The 12,450-nt window shown below is 34.8% G+C and overlaps 1 protein-coding gene across 1 annotated transcript; it reads right to left on the bottom strand.

Annotated features, from left to right (window-relative positions):
- Positions 1–65: 65 nt before the first annotated feature.
- Positions 66–11,898, bottom strand: LOC120631626 (probable methylmalonate-semialdehyde dehydrogenase [acylating], mitochondrial). The gene is made up of 10 exons (XM_039901280.1): positions 11,700–11,898; positions 8,761–8,897; positions 7,552–7,662; positions 7,169–7,275; positions 6,292–6,405; positions 5,685–5,851; positions 5,312–5,432; positions 3,977–4,126; positions 2,049–2,189; positions 66–717 (listed from the first exon to the last, which is right to left on the bottom strand). The coding sequence occupies exons 1-10, from the start codon at positions 11,733–11,735 to the stop codon at positions 233–235; spliced, it is 1,569 nt and encodes a 522-aa protein (XP_039757214.1). The 5' UTR covers positions 11,736–11,898; the 3' UTR covers positions 66–232.
- Between the last annotated feature and the right edge of the window lie 552 nt (positions 11,899–12,450).

The following is a 12,450-nucleotide window of genomic DNA, read 5'->3' as shown; positions in this document are numbered from 1 at the left end:
TAAATAGTTATTTATTGTATAACAGATTTGATAACAAAATAAATACAAGTTTTTTACAATCACAATATTGGGAAGACAATTATTATAAATTATGAGTACTAAACATTTCTATAAAAATATAAATGCTCTTTTACACTTTTTCTTACATTTAATAAATGGCACTGGAAACAATAAATAGTCACATAAAATTATATTATGGATTTTATCAGAGATTAATCAGATTGTTATTTATTTACTGTTGCGTGGGCATAGATACAGCAGCTTTGGTATGAGATACGTCGCTCTGTCGCCAAAAAGATACAACAGTCTTCAATTCTGTATAGAAATCTATTCCCTGTTTACCACAGAAATGATTTGTGCCCAAAAAGCTGCCTCGGGTGCCCGTGAAGGAGAACATAGATAACGGGACAGGGATAGGAACATTAACTCCAACTTGACCCACATCGATTTCTGAAGCGAATTTCCTTGCGGTAGCGCCATTTGTTGTAAACACAGCCGTGCCGTTACCGTAAGGGTTCGAGTTAATTAATTGTATGGCTTCATCTAATGTGTCAACGAATAGGCAAACTAGGACCGGGCCGAAGATTTCTTCCTTGTAGCACTCCATATTTGGTTTGACATCTGTCAGGATAGTAGGTCCGACGAAGTTACCCTTTTCGAAACCTTGTACCTTAACATTTCGTCCGTCTAGAACGATTTTGGCGCCTTCTTTGATACCTGTTAATAAAATTAAGGATATAAGTTGGCTGGTAATCATTAAAAATTAAACGTAAGGATAATGATTGCGTAATCGCATTTTGAGCATAGCTATAATAAATAGATATACTACGACAATACACACATCGCCATCTAACCCCAAATTATGAATGTTGTTATGTATAATATACATAAATACTTAGAATATAAAGATAAACACCCAGTTGCTGAAAAACATTCATGCTCACCACATAAACATTTTCCAGCTGTGGGAATCGAACCCACGGTCTTGGAGCGACGTTGATACAATTTGCAGCGTCGCTGCAAATTGTATCAACGTCGCTATTGGAGAAAGACTATTTACGCTGACATGAAAATTTAATTCACAATTAAATATACTCGAGGCTGTGAAAAAGAACATAGACTATGTCCTATGTGACGCAGTATATTAACCGAATGTTCATAAGCATCACCAATGTCCCACTTTCATGACGCGAACAGAAAAGATCGAAAATGTAGTCGAAGACGTTGGAAACATAAGATGAAGGAAGTATTTGATTATATCACATACGAGAAGGAAGAAAGGAGAAAAATGAAGAGAAGAAAAAAGATATTTTTTCTTCTCTTCATTATAAGGCAGATAAATATATCTTTTGTTTGTCTGTTATCTGGGAGCCTTATTTATTAATTGTGCTATTTTTTAGTACTAATTGTTGTAGCGGCAACGGAAACCATCTATTGTACACCATCTGTGAAAGTTTCAACTGTAACTACCACGGTTAATGAGATACAGTCTGGTGACCGACAGACGGACGGACAGCGGAGTCTTAGTAATAGGGTTTCGTTTTTCCCTTTGATTAAGGAACCCCGTACACTAAATATATGGAACTACATCATTTATGGATATGATAGTGCAAAACGATAATAAGTAACTGGCTCCGAAACCTAATTTACTGTGGAACAGAGGAACTGTAATTTTAAGATACGAAATAACTTTTACTACACACAAACTCACTCACACATACACACATATTCGCAAGAAAAGTTTTTAAGCTTGTATTCAGAAACTAACTGCTGGAACTTATTGCCATAATTAAATATTGTAACTAACAAAACGGCCTGATAATAGCAACACAGTTTTTACTAATGCAGTTATCACGGTTTATTTTATGTACTCAATGTATACTATTCCAAATATATAAAATTATTATAATAATAAATTATTACATTATTATAATTGTATATTAATAATAATATATTATTTACAACTATAACACGAATGAAAGATAACATTAAACATTATAAAAGACATGATATTAAAATAGTGATGAAGGAAATGTAAGAGAACTAACCTGATTCAACTAGCCTCAGAATCCTCTCCTTAGCCTTAACAGATATGACTGGTCCAACATCAGTTCCGGGTACGTGGCCGGCGTTTACTTTGAGCGCTTGCGCACGGTCTACTAAGTCCGGTATCCATTCTTTTGCTTCGCCTAAAAAAACAAATTAAAAAACACCTCCTTTTTAGGTTAAGTCAACATATATCTTTATGATACCTTAAGGCTAATTTTATATATATTACTTTAAGGCTATACTTATTTCTCCGAATTAGCCTTAAGGTATCATAAAGATACTCGTACATATTAACTAAACCTGTCATTCACTTATAATGTCTCACACTCATATAAATGTGTTAATATAATACCCACAATGCTCCAATTTATTATTCCTTCGTAACAACTTAACTATACTATACTATATAACTGAAGGAAACGTAAATATGTTTCCTTCACTCATATAGTTGCTGGTTTCCCATCAATCTTTTGACTATAATCCTGTGCACTCATTTTACCACGCATTCGTTACTTATAATATAACAGTACTACGGGTCATTCATGCATTTTTGCCCAGCCGCTCCAAATTCTGGTACCGGTAATGATTACGAGTGGGGGTTTGTTCACATCTGGCATTATTAGCTGTTTTGTTCACCCGAGTTCCTTCCATACATATTTCTTGCTCAGACATTCCCTCGCACATATATCGAATACTCGCCCAAAAATACAGTAATGCTAATAAGGGCCTATCTCACAGGATATCTAGGTCATATCCTTCGTGGTACAACATATTATCTTCTACAACTGATAATACAGGAAAGCTACACCTGGTCACTTTCAGAGCGGCTGTGTCCGAACTTCAGGTTGCCAGAATGATCGCCGACCTTCGTTAGAAGAGCCACTTTATTCAGGCATTTTGAAGCGGGGATGGGAACAAGCTCGACTTCGCTCTCGGGCGGCCGAGTTCGAATCCCAGCAAGCACCTTTAACTTTTATAAGTTGTGTGCGTTTTAATTAATTAAAATATCACTTGCTTCAACGGTGAAGTAAAACATCGCGAGGAAACCTGCATGCCTTAGAGTTCTACATAATGTTCTCAAAGGTGTGTGGAGTCGACCAATTCGCACTTAACCCCTTCTCATTGTGGGAGGATACCCGTTCTCTGAAATGGGTCCGTGATGGGTTGACGTGATTACCCTCATAAACAGTGCACTTGTAATTCCTTGCACTCATTCCACTTGTCTGAAGAAACAATATATTGAATATTCATCAACAAATACAGCAGTACTTGCTACACCACCTAGTGCACCTTTTGCACCTTTGTCCGACTGCTTCGAATGTTGCACCGGCTTGTTAGTATTGGGCATTATTACGCCGCGGTTGAGGTAGTCAAGTTCCTCACACTCATAAACCCTGCACTTATAATACCTTGCACTCATTCCACTCGCCTGAAGAAAGCGTTGCAAAGAATATTTTGAATATTCAAAAAAAACAGCAGTACTTGCTACATACACCTTTTGCACCTTTGTCCGACCTCTTCGAATGTTGCACCGACTCACTGGTCTGGTAAGAGTGTGTTCTTTGTTAGTATTGGGCATTATTACGCCGCGGTTTAAGAAGTCAAGTAACTCACACTCAAACCCTACACTTATAATTCTTTGCACTCATTTCACTTGTAATAATATTTTTATAATTTTTATTAGTGTTTTTACCTAAACTTGGAGGAATTATCAATTATATAAATTTACAGTCGCTATAAGACTGATGTGAAAGGCATGTACTAATTTCGGCATCGATGGTAGGAGAGCCGTAGCTTAATTGGTGAAAGCGCTCAGGCCGCGATTGCCCAAGAGTCGCAGGTTCAAATCCTGTCGGTTCCGATAATTTATATATGCATTTTAAACTTGTAATAATAATCCGTTGTACACAATACATAGAATGCTTACCAACAAAAACAGCTGTACTAAGAGCCATACACCTTTGTCCGGCAGCTCCGAACGCTGCACCGGCCAACTGGTTGAGAGTGTGTTCTTTGTTTGCATCGGGCATGATTACGCCGTGGTTTTTAGCGCCCATGTTGCTCTGTACTCGTTTGCCTATGGGAACATTAATAATTGAAGTATACTAGTTAGAGTCAGTCAAGAAACTTTTGGACGGCCGTATGGCGCAGTTTGCAGCGACCCTGCTTTCTGAGTCCGAGGCCGTGGGTTCGATTCCCACAACTGGAAAATGTTTGTGTGATGAGCATTAATGTTTTTCAGTGTCTTGGTGTTTATATATACACATAAACACCATTATGAGTATTTATGCATATCATTCATAAAAATATTCATCAGTCATCTCAGTACCCATAACACAAGCTACGCTTACTTTGGGGCTAGATAACGATGTGTGCGTTGTCGTAGTACATAAATTATTTATTCAAACTAATATATTAACCCTAGATAAATCAGTAAATAAAATTAATGAATTATTATTAGTCAAATTAGGTACTTTTCATACATATTTTTATCACGACAGCTTTAGCACCAACCAATTAATGATTCAAACTAGAATAATACGACCTCCCTGGCGCAACGGTGAGTGCTATGAATGTAAGTAGGAGATCCCGGGTTCGGTTGACGGCAGGGGCAATTTGAAGGGGCAAATTTATCATTTCTGAATTTTCTCTGGTCTGGCTTTGGCCGTAGCTAGTTACCACTCTAGCCACAAAGACGTGCCGCTAAGCGATTTAGTGTTCCGGTGCGATGTCGCGTAGAAACCTATTAGGGGTATGACTACCATACTCCCTTACAGGTTAGCCCGCTACTATCTTAGACTGCATCACACCTTACCAACAGCAGGGCTAGCACGGCCGGGAGCTAAAATTATATCCCCGATTAAATCCCCTGACAACGTACCCACCTGCTAAATCACTGGAACATGGAATAGGAGAGGTTTACCCCCGTTTATTAATACACGTATATTATATGGATATTATTTCCACTTGTGCGCCAGTGCTCTGAGAAATAAAGCTGTGGGACAAGGTAAATTTTTGTCCTTTCCCCGTGGAGATAATTATCTTCTGCCCAAGCTAACCGCTAACCGTAACTTGTAGTGGAATAAAAAAATCTGTCCACGCAGAAACGATTAGCAGGTCACTTTAAAGCATATTTCTTCTAATTTCTTCATAACAATGTAAAATTGTTATGAAGAAATTAGAATTAATCTTTGCATTTAAAATTTTAGAAAAATTGAACGAAAAGCCATCTTCTGAAATCTTGTAAAAGGCAAAAGTTTACCTGCAGCCGAAGCCCTTGTATAGATATGTTTTCCGGCCGCGTCACCACCGACAAAAGAAACTGCTTTGATGTCAGGGCTGTCGCAGAAGAAGTTGACCGTATCGTGTGTTCCGTGGACAACCTTGAAAAGTTAAAATAAAACACATATCGAATTAAAATTATGCGGCATGCTACTGTTGGTGGTGTCATGCCCTAATATACAAACATTTCAAGGCAATTCTATGTTTTGGCGACTTCTACAGTAGCGGTTACATGCTATTTTTTTACGACACCCGTTGGAAGAGAAGGGGTAGTGACAACTGTATCCTGTAGTGTATCCTGATCAGCCGTCACCACACGGCAAATATATATATAGACCAAAAAGAATACTCACATTGACAACTCCGGGGGGTGCGCCAGCTTCTTGCAACAGTTCCATCATCATGACGGTAGCACCGGGGTCCTGCTCCGAGGGTTTGATGAGGCAGGTGTTGCCAGTCACAAGAGCCGGGGGGAACATCCAGAGAGGAATCATTACTGGGAAGTTGAATGCTGCTACCCCTAAAATGGTAACATTGTGCTATTCGAAATTCTAAATTCGTTTTCAGTTAGGAAATATTAACACTTAAGTGGGTGGGTTTCTGCTCTTTGCTGAGGAGTTCTGCCCTCTATCTCAAATGGCATTCGTCAGATCTTTACTTTTATGGAGTAAAACTGCTGGTATAATTGTTCTAATGAAAAAATATGTATTAAAATCGGTTAATATATCACAAGGTGATAAAATCAACAAATATATCATCCCCAATCCTAAAGAGACCCTATTATTTTTCTTCGTTCTGAAGTTTCCGCGTTATGCTCGAACAGACAGACAGACAAATGAGTAAAACTGAAATGAAATCAGTTTCTATTAATATTTAAGTTTGCCAAATAAAATTTTAAAAAAGTATTAAATGGACAGGAATTTTCTAGTTACAGTTAATGTTAATAAAGTCGAGACGTACCTCCGACCACTCCAAGTGGGACTTTATAGCTGTGCGTGTCCATATCTCTTGCGATATTCTGGATGCAGTCTCCTAGCTGTAGAGAGGTTATACTACAACAATGTTCCACCGATTCTAAAAAAAAAATAGTAAATTTTATTTTTTAAAAAGATTATGTTTACTAAGGATACAATCCATCTAAGGAAAAATCAACTAAGGATAAAAACTGGCTTCATAATTTCGAATTCAGAATGTGACTGTGTTCACATTATAAGTGGAGTAAATACTATTTACTAAAAGGATGATGGCAACTAGGGATAAAAACCAACTACTGATAAAAATTACGTTAACCTCCTGCACCCTTAAAAAAAATCTCTCATGTATTATAAGAGATGACTTCAAAGGACCTGGACCTGTGACAAAGAACCTGTAGCGTATGACTGTGTAATGTGTTCACATTATAAGTGGTGTAAATATTATTTACTAAACGGATTATGTCCACTAGGGATAAAAACCAATTACTGATAAAAATCAACTGAGGACAAAAATTAAGTTAATAATCGCAAAGTAAAAATAAAGTCCTTTTATCTTGATAAATTGAAGACTTACAATTAAATCATAAAGTGAATGAACTAAAGACACCAGTGCTAAAACAATATTACATAAATCCTAAACTAAACCCTGACTTGCCGACGAGCCAACAAGACTGGTTGGTTATGCTCTATGCTCTTCTATGAGAAAAGAGATCTGAGCTTTGCCTTTAAAAAAACTGTCATGTTTCATAAGAGATCCTTCCAAAGGACCTGGTATTATTCTTAATCGTAACTATAACTTTTAAACCGATGTAGCGCATGCGGCGTGATTAAATGTAATAATATTATAATAAAGTAAAACTTACGAATGCCTCTGAGTACATCGCCTTCAGCATCAGCTATTGTTTTTCCCTGTTCTTCTGTTATTTTTGCAGCTAACTTGCTTTGATTTTCGCGCAACAGGCGAGCAAATCTTAAATGAGAAACAATATAAATTAATCCAGATTAAAGAAGATTGATCCTTAACTCATGCAGTACACTGGCAGATGATATTCAGTCTTCAATACTTTTCAGTGCGAGCAAATAAACGGTACATGCGGGATTTTAAAACCAAAAAAAAACAAATGCGATATCGCAAGCAACACCTAGTTGACAAGATATATAACTAAGTAATTTTCATTAAATAATAAAAGAAATGGCTGTTTTTAAAAAATACAAGACAAAAATTTCAAATTAAAATCGACTTTACTTGAACATTAGCTGTTGGCGGGTCATAATAGTGCTCTGGCTCCATGATTTATACGCCTTTTTCGCTGCTTCTAGTGCTGTATTTAATTCGGCTTGAGTTGTTTCTGGTACTCTGCAAAAATATTTTAATGTCATCACAGTATCATGATATCTCATTCGTACAATTTTCGCCCTATATTGTACGAAAAAGTTAACACTACATCGGCCGTCTATCTTCTGTAAATCTTTTTTTATTGACGCGGGTTATATTCGTATAATTTTCGCCCTATGTTGTACAAAAGAGTTAACACTACATCGGCCGTCTATCTTCTGCAAATCTATTTTTTATTGACGCTTTATTCTTATTAATGAACTTATTTAAATTATGAAAGAAAGGAAAACGCATAGTATAAGAATATTACACAACAAGCAAATGTGGTTTTATCACCTTCGGTTTGTTATTGTTTAAACATCAAAGATTAGAAACCACTCATAAAGAAACAAAATAATCCTATCTTTATCAAGACTAATGTTATATCATTTGTTACTTTGTATCTTTCACCTAAAATACTATAACAATTTTTGTTTTAGTAACAAATTTAATAAAACGCAACCAATGACAAAACAATCTTTATCAAGCTTGACACACATCATTTGAATTTTAAAATTGAAACAATTCAATTTAGTGATTTAAATTTACTCGACCTTATCAATGGTTGCAACTTTTATTTGAATTGCATTGTAACAAATTATTCAACACAGAAAGTGATAGGTACTTGTAGCATTTCATTACTGAAACTTAACATATTATGGAACTATAAACAATTTATTGATTTTAAGTAAGGTAAGGTATGCTTAGTACAAGTGCAGGCTAACAATTGACTTTACGCTCCCACAAGGTACACAGATTGTGCAAAGAATATTTAAGACTGTAAAAAAATAGAATTGAATTAACTAAGAAACAACTATTAACATAAAACATTCACATGTTTTATAAGATGATTAGGAGGCAAGTAACAGGATTGTATAAATAGTTTACTATCAAATAAGAGATAAGATGAGGTAAGAACAAATGTAGATAGTTAGATACTAGGAAAACACAAATTTATAATATAACTGCTACATACTGCATACTCTAGTCACTTTCAAATACATATGCCAACCACTAGATAATTAGTCAGTAAAATACCTGCATAGGTACATTTAAGTAACATTAAAAAAAGAATATTACCTTCCAATAACTTCATTTGTAGCAGGATTAGTTAGATCAATCCAGTTATTTGTTTTTGATTCAAGAAATTGTCCATCAATAAATAGTTTTGTTGTTGGTGCTGCACTGCTGTAACGTCTATGGAGTACTAAATGAGACTGAAAAATGATATGATATACATTGATTAAATATGTACCGGTTAACTATTTACGAGGTTTTAAATAAATTAAATGATATAAAATTAGCTTCATTTGCTATACACATAACCTGTAATTCGTAATTTTAACATTTCTTTAATCATTATATAATCAAACATTCATAGAGAGCACATAGCGGAAGAACTGTTAAGCGTGGAGTATATAGATTTATATATTATTTCAGTTAAATTTTAAATAATATAGCATTAATTATCAATATCAGAAGTAATTTCCAATGTTGTACCTATTATAATATTGAAATAATAGTCCTACTAAAGTTTTACTCTGTGAAGTCAATAAAAATTACTTGCTATTTATTTAATTATTAGGAAATTTCAAGGGGTACTAAAGCAATGTCTCTTCTAAAATTTATTTCTCCAGTAGTAGGGTAAAATCCTCACTCTCCAAGAAATGCTAAACTAACTAGCATCAGAAAGCTAGTTAGCAGATCACACCATCAACACTTTCAAAACGAAGGTTATGACAAATAGACGACAAATAGTTCTATTTAGGACAAATAATCTCACCAAATATGCAGATGGACATGGATTTGCAAAGGCGAGTGAACAACAGCTGGGCTTGTTACTGGTCACTTAAAGAAATACTAAAAAACAAAGATATTCCAATGCCAACCAAATAAAAGGTATATAACATGTGCATTCTTCCAATCCTTGCTTATGGGTGTCAAACCTGGGGATTGACTAAAGCTCTCCAACAGAAGCTCAAAGTATGCCAACATAGAATGGAAATAAGCAGAAGATTAATAGGCTAAAATGGAGTTGGACTGGCCATGTGGTTAGATCTTTGAAAGGACTAAAGATATTATATCTCGGTACCCTAGAGACGAAGGAGGAAGAGGAAAAAAGAACAGCCACAAAAAAGATAGGAAGATGAGCTGCCAAAGGGATGGCGCAGAATAGCCAGAGACAAAGAACACTGTAGAACTCTAGAGGAGGCCTATGTCCAAGGACTAAGCCTGACTAAGCGCGCTGGTGTTAGCAGTTGTTGTTGCGCAAAGTTTTATGAATTTTTTAGAAATAAGTATCACATAATTAAATTGATTTAGTAAATCTGTAGTGTATGAGCAAAAATTTATTTAGTCAGTGAATAAAGGCTATTTTTATTTTATTTTATTTAGAGTAAAATCCTCATGGACTCTGTAGTGATTGCTACAACTCTAAGAATACTACAACGGCGAGAAACCTTCTTCATCTACCTACTATTGTGTTCAAAATTATATATTTTTACAGTCACAATAGATCAGCTACAGTCTAAGACACTGGGATAGGGACCTCAAGCCTTGCACACATGCTACCCCAAATAAAAGAAGAATTTCAGCACAGAGAAATAAAGATTTCTAATTCACAGCACCAATGATCAACATAAAAGTTATTGCATTAACAATCATAAAACTTGATCATTATTCTTAAAAGTGAAATTCTATAGAGAACTTAAAATAATTTATTTGCTGCTGTCCCATTTAAACAAAGAGTGTTGCGCAAAATCCTCTTCTGAATTATTGATAGTCATGATGAAACCACTGCCTCATATATTCTACTGCGCACAATACACTGAAAATATTCTACTTTGTTATGAATAATGTAGTCGGTTTAAATACCAAATTACCTGAGTGATGTATATGTTTGTCTTACATTCTCAGTAGTACAGTGTTTAGGAAAAAACAAGTAGTTTTTAATGTTATTGTCAATAATTTTGAGCTCAGTGAGGTTTAAAACTTATTATTAATGATCAGTAAGTACTTGGTATATATGAAACTAATCAATGACTTCAAACACATTTTGCGATAAAAAATATACTAGAAACCACTGAACCAACCAAACCGATTTATTTTTTCAACATGAGAAAGCTATTTTATTATAACAAAGGGTTTATATCAGAAATAGTGGTATTTGTAAAGCAAACCGAAGAGCACAAAAGATCCCGGAGGGTTGAAGTGCATCCGCTGAAGCGGGCCGCATTACAAGATAGATAGAAAGCAAACCGAAGCTCTACCAAATAGATTTCCCAACTGAAATGTTTGTCAAACAAAAATACTTCATACTACAAAAATATTGGTCCAAAAAGCCCTCATGAACCAATCTCATATTTATAAGCCACAAAAACATATTTTATGTAAAAAGTAATATCAAAAGTGATTTTGGATTGTTATTATTAACAATTGTAGTAAACCTTCTTTAAGCACTCTGTGCTTATTAACCTAAAGTCCCCACAGGAACAGGAATTCATATTAGACTGAGCCATAGTCAAGCAGAGCCTGATACACTACCATAGTGTATATATGCTGATTTTGTGCAATATCCAACAATTAATGAGATCCTTATTAAATTTAAATGGTACATAGATATTATGGATATGGACATAAAAATATTTTAACGAATCGCCTCGTCGTTTAGACATAAAATATTATGAACTAGAACAAAGTTCGGTATAACTGTACCTAGCTATTTTGAAAAGTGACTATTCAACTAAACTACTGCCAGAAAATCTAAATTTGTAGTAGAAGAGGTTAATAGTTTTATTTCACATGCTGTCGGCCCCAATGTAGATAAGTCCTAATTCAGTCGTAATTCTTTATTATGTAAAAATACATAAATGATGACTGAATTAATTTTAAATGAATTTGGAGGAGTGAGAAATAATACTGAGCTACACGTCCATGCGGTTTTTTTAATAAGAGCTTTTAGTAACAGACTATAAGTTTAAAAATAAATTAATATTTATTCAATAAGAAAAACAACTTACTTCTGTTTTGAAAAGTTTAAGCATCGCCGACGCCATCGTCGATTTTTTTTAAATAGCTCAGTACAAGAGCACTGGCGATTATAGGTGGAGTGAGGGCCGACAAGGGGCAAGCCAACTGATTAAAATACAAATGTAGAATTGTGACCTTCAATTGATAAAATTAAATTATTCAAATCCGCTACATGTCGTCAACTGCAGAGTATTTTTGACTTATAATGTTTATTATCTTATGTCACACTGACATAGGTACTGATTACAGGGTACGGAACGTCATTGGTATCAAAACAATGCGCTGAGCGCACAAAAAAAGAAGAAGACTCTTTGCTGAACTATTATTTTGTTCAATTATTATATCATTAAATTGAAAATATTAGGATTCTAAATATCAGAACAAGAATTATAAAACATATTAAGCGCCATAACAAAATACTTGTCGTGTAACGTAACGCAAAATCAGCTGCTTCTGAGCGGGCTTTGTCTTTTGTCAATGTCAATTTTTCACTTAACCTTGAACAACAACTCAAATTCTTTTCTAATACCTCTATTTTCTTGATAAGATCAGCAAATTAAATATTTAATTTACTTATTTATATTATTTAATGCTTCGCAACATATTATTATGACAATTCCACATTAATATTCACTTGTAAATCCTAGCCTCGCCGATAGATGTCTCTAATAATCTTATTTAAACGGTATTCTTGATATGCTTAAAGATCTCGACTAGTTAGTTGACTAGTATGAACTAAGA

The sequence above is a fragment of the Pararge aegeria genome, chromosome 18 (genome assembly GCF_905163445.1).
Source record: "Pararge aegeria chromosome 18, ilParAegt1.1, whole genome shotgun sequence".
Classification (NCBI taxonomy): Eukaryota; Metazoa; Arthropoda; class Insecta; order Lepidoptera; family Nymphalidae; genus Pararge; species Pararge aegeria.
This window is presented reverse-complemented; position numbering and strand designations above follow the sequence as displayed.